This window comes from Geotrypetes seraphini, chromosome 5 (genome assembly GCF_902459505.1).
Source record: "Geotrypetes seraphini chromosome 5, aGeoSer1.1, whole genome shotgun sequence".
Taxonomy (NCBI): domain Eukaryota; kingdom Metazoa; phylum Chordata; class Amphibia; order Gymnophiona; family Dermophiidae; genus Geotrypetes; species Geotrypetes seraphini.
The window spans coordinates 192,024,663-192,038,599 of record NC_047088.1 but is presented as its reverse complement, the minus strand read 5'-3'; the positions used below and the strand labels follow the sequence as shown (position 1 = coordinate 192,038,599).

General features: G+C 43.6%; 1 protein-coding gene across 18 annotated transcripts in view; it reads right to left on the bottom strand.

Moving 5' to 3' along the window:
- TTN (titin) overlaps positions 1-13,937 on the bottom strand; it is a 461,697-nt gene that overhangs the window by 435,450 nt on the left and 12,310 nt on the right. For all 18 annotated transcript variants that reach the window (XM_033947057.1, XM_033947058.1, XM_033947060.1 and 15 more), the window contains exons 4-7: positions 8,554-8,841; positions 6,280-6,362; positions 4,955-5,199; positions 146-422 (exon numbers count right to left, since the gene is read on the bottom strand). In XM_033947057.1, the coding sequence (XP_033802948.1) occupies positions 146-422; positions 4,955-5,199; positions 6,280-6,362; positions 8,554-8,841 (893 nt within the window). The remainder of the gene's footprint in view (positions 1-145; positions 423-4,954; positions 5,200-6,279; positions 6,363-8,553; positions 8,842-13,937) is intronic.

Sequence of the window (13,937 nt, the reverse complement as noted above, 5' to 3'; positions counted from 1 at the left end):
TGCGTTTTTATATAAGTACAGTAATGAAAATTACTGAACAGCACATTACAATTCACAACTCACATTACGTACTCACAATTCACAATTCACATTACATTCACAAGTCACCATGTAAAAAGGCAGAAGCCGGAATTATTTTTGTTACCTCTGGAGCAACTGCAGCAGCAGCAGCAGCGCTAATGGACACCTGTTCTTGGGCACCATATCTTCCTTCCCATCTTTCTTCGGTCCTTATTTGAGTGGCAGTTGTGGATACTGCAGTTTCTCTCATTCGTGCTTCAGATACAGCAACATATCCCTCCTGCTTCCACGGTGGTAAAACATCAGGCCCACCAGGTGCCTGTATCATTTTACGCATCAGTGCAGGAGATTTTACATGTCTAATAGGTGAGGTAGAGAGTCTTCCAGCCGGAGACACTGACCTAATAAGAAAATTAATGACAAGAATATGTTATATTCCTTTACAAATATAAACTAAGAATCTAGAACTACAAAATGGGTCAAAAGAAAAGTGCTTCTCTCATTTCAAAACATTGGATTTATACAGCAACCTTTCCCCTAGAGGGCAGTATTATACTGATACAATATACTAGATTCAACTATTTGTTAATGCATTTTTCTGAGTAATTGAGTTATACTACATTGAAGTTATGCTACACTGAATATGTCTTTTATTTTCTTATTTTGTATAGATTTTTAAAATTTTATGTATGTAACCCCTTGTGAACCATTTTGGATAAAAACGGTATAGAAATTTTAAAAATAAAATAAATAAATAAATATAATTTGCTGTTTGTGCCACAAGGAGCCAATAACAATTAGTTAAATAAACTGAGCCTCAAAGCTTCCGGTATAGACTTCAAATGTAACTTAGTACTCCATAAAGCCCCACTTATTATCATCAGCTCAATAGTAGACTGAGGGGGGGGAAAGAACAGAGAAAAACTCAAACTGAGAAAAGTCTGTTCTTTAAAAACCCAGACCTGCTGCTTGTACTGCCTCAAGGAGCCTTTTTCTATTTTTCTTTATATGCAGCATGTCTTGGTCTCTGACTATTCTCTGCCATTCCAGAAAATACTATTAAAAATATAAGTAATATGATTGAAACGTATGATATCTTCTGGCTCATGGGACCCTTGACCACCAGAGGGCATCCGCTGAAAGTCAGGGGAGGGAAGTTTCATGGCGACTCCAGGAAGTACTTCTTCACCGAAAGAGTGGTGGATCATTGGAACAGACTCCCACTCCAGGTGATAAAGGCCAGCAGCGTGACAAATTTTAAGAGAAAATGGGATACTCACATGGGATCTTTAAGGGAGTAAACTCAGGGGGGAGGGATACTTGGAATGGGCAGACTTGGTGGGCTATAGCCCTTTTCTGCCGCTTTTTTCTATGTTTCTATGCACGTCACTGTGTGCTAACAGGTACTGCAAAATGCTTTAACACATTTTACAGTAGCCTGTTCAAATGCTCAAACTATGCATTAAGGGCTTCCACCCCCCCCACCCCCCCCCCAGTATGCAAAGTCTGCAACTCTGGATTGTCTGAATGTTTTGTAATTCAACTAATTAAGGGTTCCTTTTACAGTACTAAAGGATGTCCGCTCGCTCTTTTTACGATAGCAGTTTCTAGTGCGGGGAGCCGCGCTGAATTGCCTGCGCTGATCCCGATGCTCATAGGAACTCAATGAGTGTCGGGAACAGTGCGGGCCATTCAGCGCGGCTCCCTGTGCTAGAAACTGCTATCGTAAAAAGAGCGAGCGGACATCCTTTAGTACTGTAAAAGGAACCCTTAATGAGTTGAATTACAAAACATTCAGACAATCCAGAGTTGCAGACTTTGCATACTGGGCAATGGCTCTTGATTTTATATTCATATGCCCTGGGCATCTAGCTCTGGGGGCTATTTAACAGTACTTTTGTTGATAAGAACTGATATCCTATGCCATTGCTGTAATGTAGATGCCATTTAAATAATGAAACACCATTACATGAAGCAGGAAATGGTTTGTTGTACAAATCAGTTACCGAAAACCATGTAGTTACAGTTACTTAAGTTATAGGAAATAGGATTGCTAGTTCTTCTGGTTACCATGTCCTATAAAAGTGTTTTAATTTCCTGTTAAAATTGAGTGGGCAAGGCATCTGCAAACTTTCTTTAAGCACTGATCTATCTGCCCTGTTACTTCACTCTTCCTGAGGCCAGAGTGTAGCTCTGAAATAAGAAGGATACTTTTATAACTAGTCATGTAAAAGTGGATGTGGAAAGTACACTGTATGTATGTAATACATATATATTTTCCCTTGTAAAACTACTACTTCTAAGTGCAATCAGTGGCAAAAAAATAATTTGCTTATTTATGCCTGCTGCTGAGGAAATCCATAGTTTAAGGCTCAACTTTATTTAATATACCACAAATCATAGAAAGAAATCTAAGCAGTTTACAAAGAGAAAATACAAGAGAGCTATATAAAGTAGTGGTAGCAAATAAAAGGAAACTAGGTTACAAAGTAATAGTATAAGGGAGGGAAGAAAGGAGTTATAAATTTAACCCTAACCAAAACAAAAAGAAGGAAGAAAGGAAAAGGGAGAGAAATGAACAAACAGTATGGCAAGACATCACTGCAACTCCCAGCTAAACAACTAGATTGCATAGTGGCGAGATTGCAAATATACACATGCATGTCTGCTGGTTACACGTGTATAGTTTTGCATTTTGTAAAGTACTTATATAGAACTAACATTTTGACCTTCTTTAAATATCCACTTTAAATACATATGGAAGAATGCACTGGGTCACTCCCTCCTTATACCTTTATAAAAGTACTTCTCAAGCCTTTAATAAGGCAAGTGGGTAGAAATAATTTCTGCAGAAACTTCTTTAAAGACTGGAAATTTACTCTGAGCTATAAATTAAAGGAAGTACTTTAGCTATGTTTTCTGTTTACCATTTGCTGTAAATGTGTTTAACGTTATATTAAATAAAAAAGAGCCCAAGAGCTGGTCTCGATGGGCGACTATAATGAGGGGCTGGATGGCCCGGGTTGGTCGCCCATGGAGAAGCAGCTTATAGGTGACGGAAAGGGGTGGAGGGGTGGAGGAGGAGCAGGGCATGATGGGAGGAGGTTGAACAATACATGCCTCTGAGGTTCAGGGTCTATCCTGTCCATCGGAGGTAGCTTTCCCTCCCACCCTCCCTTTTTTGCACAGGGGGTGCTTGGGGCTGTCGCAGCGGCTGTGATTCCGAGCGGTTATGTGACAGTGTGATCAGCGGTTATGTGAAGATGAGCGGTTATGTGGCAGTGTGATCAGCTGAGGGGTGACGTCACGGGTCATGTGACCTGGCATGGGGGGCATGGAGGTACATGCCTTACCCCCGCAGGCTCATCCAGAGATGAGCCGTTAGGGGGAAGTGAGCTCAGGGGAGCTAATGGGCTTTTAGGCACGTGTCACGGAAAAGGGGCATGGAGGTCAATGCCACCCCCTAGACTCTTGCTTCATGGCGGGGTCATGTGGAATTTAATTTTGATTTGTCAAATTGCAATGTTTTTGTAGCTCGGGAGGTGACGCAATTGTTAATTGCTTATTTACTTCTTGTCCCAATAAACAAAGCTGCGGCCTGGTTATAACCATCAATAAAGAGTCTGTGGTTTATTTATGGTTGTTATTATTGTGGAGGTTATATGAGATCTAATAAATAAGAAAGCGTGGAGATTTGGTGTACAAGAAGGTAAGGGGGGTGATGGGTGATGTGGGGCGACATGTGGGCCATTCCAGATCCATATGTTAAAGAAGTGGGGTACAGCCTGGAAGAAGCTTTTCATATAGTTATCCATCCTGTTTTCCTTACACAGATTTTCCAACAGCAGAGAATTGGATATACTGGCTTTTGTTCACAATTCTCAGAAATTATTAGGAAGATCAGATAATCCATTGTAGTTCTCTACAGTGCTAACCCTCCCCAGGGTTTTCACCTGACTCCAAGTTATATGGTGCAGGCTAATCCAGTACTGGTTTTCTCCAATTGTACTGAGTGATTGTTGTTCTGATCATATATTAATCAAAAGGAAGTCCTGCCTACCATGTGTTGTTCATTATTTTAAGGTTACCCAAGGCAAACACTGATATTTACCCAGATCCACATTTTTTCTGTAAATAAGTCACATCATATAAAAAAAACAAAAAAACCCATAGGCTGGTGAAAACTTATATACTAACATATTTCTTTAAGCATAAGTTTTTGAAAACAAGATCATATTTGGTCAGTTACCCTGGTGACTCAAAAGCCTTCAATAAGTTAAATGTTATTCCTGAATTCAGATTGGATATACAGGGCCAGATTCTATAAATGATTTCCAAATTGAGTGCTGCATTCTGCACTCATCTTTGGATGCTAAACTCAGTGCTCAACCTTTGGACATAAGGACTTATTCTAGCTGAAACCTGGTGTAAATTCTGGTCCCTAAATTGGGTATGAATCCCCGCGCTTCTGTAACGATGCACATCTTTTGTGAATGCCTCTAACCCACACATACTCATCCCAAGACCGTGCACATGATCCAATTTAAGTGTCCATTGTTACAAAATAGCACGTAGCCAGATCAACGCCCAAATCATAATTAGCGCCAATTAAATGCTTGTTATCTCCAATAATTAAATCATTGGGGCCCCATTGTCCCTTGGAGCCACGAGGAGTCTGGGAGCTGGAATTGGATGGTAATATTGGGGCCCCATTAACTACTTATTTTGACACCCAAATTTGGATGCTCTTTATAGAATCCAGTGAACATTGTAGAATATATTGTAGTACTGGATAGAGCACTTACCAATATGATATATACAGCAGCTATTATATCGCCCACATTTTGCCTACAGATGCACCTTTATTTAGCAATCTAGAATACATTGGAATTGATGTTACAGCTATATTAAGAAATATTTTGGGTTGACTCACCTGACAGGTGATGGACTTGGAGCCCTGACATGCCTTACAGGAGACGGTGAATGTCTGATAGGTGATGGAGACTGCTGCCTTGCCATCTGTATTTGGGCATGGATTATCGGTGGAGTGGGCGACTTTGATGTAGGTTTAGGAGGAATTCGTGGAGGCATCTTATGAGGCAGCTCTTGTACTGCAGCACTTTCTGCAGCCATTTCAATACTGGTAACAGTTCTCGCATCATAGCGGGCTTCTATCCTCTGTAAAATAAGTGAGGTACAAAATTAAGTGGAATTATATTTCAAAATAATCTTTATGTTTCTTAAGGCTGCTGGCATTGTGCTTGTTGCAGGTTTCCAGGTCTCGCTACGTCTTTGTCAGGTAGAAACCGACGTTTCAGCCACCATACTGTGGCTTTCTTCAGGGTATGCTCCGAAGTCTATAGTGTGACTTTGTAAATAGTGGGTTCAGTGACTGGGAACAGAAGCAGTCCACCAATTTGAATTTTAGCGGGAAAGTCAGTTGGTCAGAAATTTGAGTTTTGTTGTGGTGGCTGAGACATCCTAACAAAGACGCAGCGAGACCTGGAAACCTACAACAAGCACAATGCCTGCTGTGGAAACCCTGAGATAACATCTAACCCAGCTCCATGGGGAGAACATCTTTAAACCTACCAGAGACTTCGTTTTTTCCATTTCATGGACTTTCACAACAAAACTCAAATTTCTGACCAACTGACTTTCCCACCTCAATTCAAATAGGTGGACTGCCCTTTTCCCAATCAGGTCAGTGAACCCACTATTTACAAATTCATACTGCAGACAGTATGGTGGCTGAAATGTCAGTTTCTACCTGACAAAGATGCAGCGAGACCCAGAAACCTGCAACAAGCACAATGCCACCTGCGGAAACACTGAGAGAACAAAGAACATCATGTCGAGCCAGTAAATCTGACTGGCTTCTCAGTGGTGTGTCTGCTCCTTACAAAGCAGACGTGAAAGGGGGAAGCTTCACAGAGCGATGGGCACCTGAATTTTGGAAATTAAGTTGTTATTAGTTGATATGAGAAATTTGTAAATTGGATCTGAGAAGCTTCAATATTAATATTCTGCAAGTAGATTAAATGGAAGTTTTATTCAGACTAATGATAGCTCAGCAATAAGGAGTGAGGGCAAGAAAGTATCTAAGACCTCCCCTCCTGCAAACACCTGAAGTCTTTTTTCCTTTCTTCTTTAGGGTAATAATTAGTGTATTAAGCAATTTACTGTATACTGCTGTATTGGTAGTTGCTACATATAATCGAGCCTAACATAACAAAGAATTTTGCAAAAAGAACATACCTGTTCAACGCGTGCTTGTCTTGTCTGGGATATCTGAGCAGTAGTTATTGTCTTTGTCTTTTTAGCTGGTATTTCTTCTTCAGCTAATAGAAGGCAAAATAATTGCTATAACTAATAATATTACAATACAAATGATCAAAAAAACTAATGAACTAATACAATACAAATGAACTAAAAAATAAGATGTTTAGGAGTGGAGAGGTAAGGGTATAAAAGTTTTTAGCAAGACAGTATAGGCACCATCAACCAACAGCATAGGAAAAGAGAGTCTGGCAATAGAAATGTCTAATTCTCATATTGTAAATTCAAGTTATGTCTGTTATTTGATGTTATAGATGTGATGACACAAAAGAAATACTGCCACTATTGTATTAATTTATTAGTTTTGTAGTTTAGTGTTTTTGATGTATTTTGATGTATATGTTTGAAATATTGTAAATCCTCCTGTGTCTTTACTTAACGTAGTAAGCATATATGAAGAGTTGCTGAAAAGTTCTCAGCCCAACTAACAAAGTTGAGGCAGTCTTCATCGAAGGCTATACGCTTTAGTCCAGCGATTTTCTACATTTTTCATTCCATATTTTTCTAACAGAATGAAAAAAGTGGAAAATCACTGGACTAAGGGCTCCTTTTACTAAGGTGCACTAGTGGTTTTTGTGCATACTACAATGCCACGCATGCTGAACACTAACGCCTCCATAGAGCTTGCGTTAATATTTTTCATTTATCGTATGGTTTGCACGTGCTAATCTTCAGCGTGCACTAAAAATGCTAGCGCACCTTAGTAAAAGGAGCCCGTGGAGGGCATAATCGAAAGGGACGTTTAAGTCCGTTTACGTCCATCTCGCAAGTCATCCAAAGTTAAAAAGAGCTTAAGACACATTTTCGAAAGATACGTCCAACTTTTTTTTCATTTCGAAAATCGTCTAATTATACGTCCTGCAGATCTGATTGTCCAAGCCACTAAATCGTCCATCTTTATACCACATTTTGGTCCAACTTTCCGTCCAAGTCCGAAACGCCTAGAACAAGCCCTGTTGGACGTGGGAGGGGTCTGAAAAGTGATGGACTGCACACCCAGACATGCCACCTAAACAGTGGGGTACCTTACAGGGTACTGCTGTGAACTTCACAAAAAGGGTGCCATGGCTTCTCCTCCCTACAGCTCCCTTATAGGTTATGGTGAGCCCCCCCAAACCACCTCCAAAATCCCCTAGACCCACTTATCTACCACCCCAATAGCCCTTATGGCTGCAGGAGCCACTTATATGCTAGTACAAAAGGGTTTTGGGATGTATAGGGGAGTGCACATGTTTAAGTATCAATGCAGTGATTACAGGGGCTTATGGGCATAGGTCCTCCTCTCTATGGGTCCCTAACCCACCCCCATGATGACTTAAGCTGCCACTAGGCTGGACGACTAGGCTTTCCTATGCCAGGCGGCCAGGTGATGATGGTCTGGAGGCGGAATTTTAAAGTTATGATTAAAATTTTGATGGGGGGGGGTTGGTGATCACTGGGGTAGTATGTGGGGGTCTGTTTTATGTGTTTGCAGTGCTTATCTGGTGACTTTAGGTGGGTTTTTGTGACTTAGATCATGTTGACAGTATATAATGCCATAACAACCTTTTTGCTAACCGCTGTAAATGCCTCCTCTGGCAACAAGTTCCAGAGCTTAACTTTTCTTTGAGTAAAAAAAATATTTCTTCATATTTGTATTAAAGTATTTCCATATCATTTCCTTGACTGTCTCCTGGTTTCTGCACATTTTGACGAAGTGAAAAATTGATTCACTCTTATTCCGTTCTATACCACTCAGGATTTTGTAGACCTCAATCATATATTTTCCATTTTTCCAAGCTGAAGAACTCCAACCTCTTTACTCTTTCCTCCTACAAGAGGAGTTCCATATCCTTTATCATTTTGGTTACTCGTCTTCAAATTTTTTCTAATTCCACTATATCTTTTTTTAGATACAGTAACCAAAATTATGCACAATACTCAAGGTGAAGACGCATCATGGAGTGATTACAGAGGCATTATAATATTCTCACTCTTATTTACCATCCCTTTCCTAATAATTCCTAGCATCCTGTTTGCTCTGATGCCAACATTAGCACATGGCATTATTTGTGAAAATAGAAAATTGGCCATTTTCTAACTGCAGAAAAAATGACCTTAGCACAAAGAAAATCAAACCACATAAGGCCAGCTTTTCCTGTGGCTTGGAAAAAGGACCCCATAATTTGTTATCTCCAAAAATCAGATCATTACCTTGAACATGCAGTTCAGCAGTTGAAGTAGCACGTCCAACACTGTTAGTAGCATTGACTGAATAGGTTCCAGAATCTTCAGTGTAAACTTCTGTAATTATTAAACTGTAGAGGTCTCCATGTTGTGTAATCTGAAAATCATGGGAGCTTTGGATTTCAGCTCCCTCCCTGTAGAACTTCACCACAGGTGTAGGGATTCCAGTCACTCTGATGTCAAATCGAACTTGACTGCCTTGCCTTGCTGTTGTGCTCTGTAGTCTTTGTGTAAAATTTGGGGGCGCTGTTTCTGCTGCAAGTTGAGTAAAATAAATTAATTTATTAACACATAGGTAATCTTAAAACATATACAGAAATAAAATATGTGGATTTCTTAACACTGAGGTCCTTTCACTAAACTGCGGTAAGCACACATCTCATGATAAATTTGCTGATTTGCATATGCACACCATACAATAAATAAATATTCTGTACTTTTATGGAAGGGGGCGTATTTGGGGGTGGAGAGTGGTCATGATAGCATTTCTAAGTTAGCGCACAGGGCATTGCCGGCGCTAACTGATTAGGACGGGATTAATGTATGGGCCCGTAAGGCCTGATTCAATAAATGGTGCCTATTTTAGGCACCGCTAAGCACCCTAATCATGGATGCCTAGTGACACCTAACTTAGCCCCCCCCAAAAAAACTTTTACTAAACCGTGATAGCAGTTATAAGCACAGGGAGTCACGCTGAAGGTTCCACACTGCTCCTGATGCTCATAGAATTCCTATGAGCGTCGAGAGCAGCGCAGCTCTGTGTGCTAGTAACCGCTATCACGGTTTAGTAAAAGGGAGGGTTAGTTTCCTGTGAAACTTAATTGTTTTTAATTGGTTTAAATGGCATAGTATTTGACCACACCATTAAAAACCAATTTAAAAAAATCATTATTTTAATTGTCAATTTAGATTGCGCATGTGATGCTTAGTGATACTTAAGTTGAAGCACCCTTCAATGCCTAACAACATCCATCTGAAAAATAGTTGTGGTTAGGAGTGCGGAATAGACATCGCTAGTTGTTGTAGTTAGGTGCTGGTATATTAGGTCAGGAAAATTTTACTGATTTATTTTATTTTCTATCCCATTCTCCCCCACGAGCTCAGAATGGGTTACAGATATATACTGGTGCCTAATACAAGAACACCTATGGCCTTTTCTATCAAACTGCGCTAGCAGTTTGTAGCGCAGTGAGCCACACTGAATGGCCCACGCTGCTCCCGATGCTCATACAGTTCCTATGAGCGTCGGGAGCAGCGCAGGCCATTCAGCACAGCTCTCTGTGCTAAAAACTGCTAGCACAGTTTGATAGAAGAGGCTGTTTGTGACACCTAAGCATACCTTGGGGGAAAAAGTGGCTTTGATTACAGCCCTGAATTTCAGAATTATATTGTATTTTTGCATTATTGTATAATGCTTTTTCCTGGAATATTGTGAGTGGTTTAATATGCCCAGAGATCTTCAGAAAACAAAATTACAAAGAATTACATTGAATATTTGCTTTTTAATGTAGGCTTTTAATAAAGAAGTTTTAAATTGTATTTTGAATGCTGTGGCCATAGAATTCAAGACTGATGGGATAAATCAGATCATACTTAGAGGATGACATATTAAAATGCAAAGTGATGTCACAAAAAGAGATTTTGCAGAAAAGTGCACAAGAATTCCATAATTTAAGGGTATCAATATTTTCAAATGAATTTTCCTTTTATTACACCATTTTGCTCTGCCTCAACGCAGGTAATAAATTTTTGTAGGTAGTCTGCTACACAAGAAAGTTTGCTAAATTTCTAAATTACACCCCCCTTACACATACACACACACCTTTTACAAAACCGTACCATGGTTTTTGGTGCCAGACGCGGTGGTAGCAACTTCTACATAAAAAGCACACTACGGTTTTGTAAAAGGGGGAGGGGGGAGTTAATGAGTTGCTGTCTATAGCTAAAGTTCTGAAGAAAGCATGCTATGGAGTTTATTTATACTGTATATGCAGCAAACCTTTTCTGGAAATGATTTGCCAAATCACTACAGTATTCCCTCTAAGAGGAGTCCTCTACCTACAGTCCTACCAGTGGGAAATGCTGTTTCACTGTCACATTTTTAACAGTGAGGAACAGGCAAGCTCAGCAGAATTCCAGGGAACCATTCTGCTCTGAGCAAGTTTTTGAGATGTGCTTTTTGGCTTCTTCTTCTTCTTCTTCCCATTGTTTTGAGGTATTGAGTGTTGTTAACCTGCCTCTTCCCATCAATTACCGTATTTTCACGCATATAACGCGCGCGTTATACGTGTTTTTACAAACTGTGCATAGCCTTGTGCGGTATACGCGTGAGCGCGCTATATAAAATTTTTTTTACATAGTTCCCCCCCGACGCACCCCCACCCCGAATGACCGCTCACACGCACTCCCACCCATACCCGCACCCCCACCCTGAAGGACCGCTCGCACCCACACAGCCTCCCGACCCCCCCCCCCCCATCATGTAGAAGCTCCTACCGGTGTCCTGCTGCTTCCTCTTCCGGCGGTTCGCCCTTTCTCTAACGTCAAGCCCTCTTGTCCCGCCGACTCCCCGACACGATCGGGGCAAGAGGGAACTCAAGCTCTCTTGCCCCAGTCAACCCCGGCACCCCCGACACGATCGGGGCAAGAGGGAGCTCAAGCCCTCTTGCCCCTGCCAACGGCGGCACCCCTGACACGATCGGGGCAAGAGGGAGCTCAAGCCCTCTTGCCCCCCTGACACGATCGGAGCAAAAGGGAGCCCAAGCCCTCTTGCCCCGCCGACTCCCCAACTCCCCGATAATATCGGGCCAGGAGGGAGCCCAAACCCTCCTGGCCACGGCGACCCCCCACCCCCACCCCGCACTACATTACGGGCAGGAGGGATCCCAGGCCCTCCTGCCCTCGACGCAAAACCCCTCCCCCCAATGACCGCCCTCTCCATAGAACCTCCGACCGTACCCCCCAGCCGACCCGCGCCCCCCCTGGCTGACACCCACGACACCCCCACCCCCCTTCCCCGTACCTTTATGTAGTTGGCCGGACAAACGTGAGCCAAACCCGCCTGTCCGGCAGGCAGCCAACGACAGAATGAGGCCGGATTGGCCCATCCGTCCCAAAGCTCCACCTACTGGTGGAGCCTAAGGCGCCTGGGCCAATCAGAATAGGCCCGGGCGCCTTAGGTCCCTCTTGGGGGCGGGGCCTTGGGCACATGGTCGGGTTGGGCCCATGTGCCTCAGGCCCCGCCCCCAGGAGGGACCTAAGGCTCCCTGGCTTATTCTGATTGGCCCAGGCGCCTTAGGCCCCACCAATAGGCGGAGCTTTGGGACGGATGGGCCAATCCAGCCTCATTCCGTCATTGGCTGCCTGCTGGACAGGCGGGTTTGGCTCCCGTCTGTCCGGCCAACTACACAAAGGTACGGGGAAGGGGGTGGGGGTGTCGTGGGGGTCGGCCAGGGGGGGTCGCAGGTCGGCTGGGGGGGCGGTTGGAGGTTATTTGGGGGGGCGGTCGTTGGGGGGAGGGGGGTTTGCGTCGAGGGCAGGAGGGCCTGGGATCCCTGCTGCCGTAATGTAGTGCGGGGTGGGGGTAGGGGTCGCTGTGGCCAGGAGGGTTTGGGCTCCCTCCTGGCCCGATATTGTCGGGGAGTTGGGGAGTCGGCGGGGCAAGAGGGTTTGGGCTCCCTTTTGCTCCGATCGTTTCGGGGGGGCAAGAGGGCTTGAGCTCCCTCTTGCCCCGATCGTGTCGGGGGTGCCGCAGTTGGCTGGGGCAAGAGGTCTTGAGCTCCCTCTTGCCCCGATCGTGTCGGGGGTGCCGCGGTTGGCTGGGGCAAAAGGGCTTGAGCTCCCTCTTGCCCCGATCGTGTTGGGGAGTCGGGGAGTCGGCGGGGCAAGAGGGATTGATGTTAGAGAAAGGGCAAACCGCTGGAAGAGGAAGCAGCGCAGGCGCAGGGCTCACGGAAGGGCCGGGACCGCCAAGAGAAAGCAGCAGGACACCGGTAGGAGCTTCTACATGATGGGGGGGGTCGGGAGTCTGTGGGGGTGCGAGCGGTCCTTCAGGGTGGGGGTCGGGTGCGGGTGGGAGTGCGTGTGAGCGGTCCTTCAGGGTGGGGGTGCGAGCGGTCCAGCGGGGGGTGAATCGGACGTGGGGGGGGGGCATCAGGCTTTCAGGGTGGGGACAAGAGTTCAAGGGGGAGAGGAGAGTCGGGGCGGGCAAAAGGAGAGTCGGGGTGGCCAGAGGAGAGTCGGGGCGGGCGAAAGGAGAGTCGGCCAGCATGCGCGGTATACGGGTGTGCGCGGTATATAAAAATTTCTGTACATAAATTTGTGTTTTCCGTGTGCTATACCCGTGTGCGCGTTTTACACGGGTGCGCGTTATCTACGTGAAAATACGGTAAAAGCACAATATTGAAGCACCACAACCCTGTGGCAGCGAAGCAGCTAGAGGACTCTCATTCAGATTAGAGGAAACAGTGGCTGCCATCGCCTAGGAAATCCCATGGGTTAGTACAATGGTTGCCCCAAATTATTAATTCAGTCTGAACAGTTTTTCAAAATCATTAATATACACCTTTATGGCCACAAGAAATTTGTTCCATTAAGCAAAAATAATAGCAAATTAAAAATGGAACTTTATGTAGTCATGGCTTTGAGCGACCCCAGGATAGGCTTTAAAAATTTTTTTTAATATATTTTCTGTTCAAACACAATCAAATTCATGAGAAAGACTTCTATTCGCACAGTTTTTCCAACGTTAGGTGTTTCTGGACAACCCTACCCTACATGGATACCAGTAGGCCAAAAATCTAGCAATCCAACCACTATCCAGGGCATGGACCATATATTTATTTATTTAAAATTATTTATAACCCGCCTATCCACAAATCTAAGCGGGGAACAAGAATCACATACAAAATCACACTAAATAATACAAACAAATACTAAACAGCCAAAGAGAAACAGCATAAAAAGGAACTACCCTATCTCAAACTGTCACAGGGCTCACACCAAAGAAGCGCTCAAGTAGCACAGTTTTCACCCCCTTTCTAAATTGCCAGAGCATGTTAGATTGGCACATTCCACAGCACCGGGCCCTGCACAAAGAGAATAGACTTACGGTTCCCAGAAAGCCTCACAACTGCTAAATTATTTACTTTAGTCCTACTCAATAATAATCCTAAAGTAAACATTTATGATAGTGCGTCTAAGTCCATCTTTGGATGTTTCCTGCAAGACGTCCAAAATCTTGGCCAGGAAACATCCATTTTTGAAACCACTAGATGGTTTGTTGTTTTGTTGTTTTTGGGGAGAGGGATTACCTCTTTGGATGTTTTAGTCTTTAGGACATCTGACTTTTT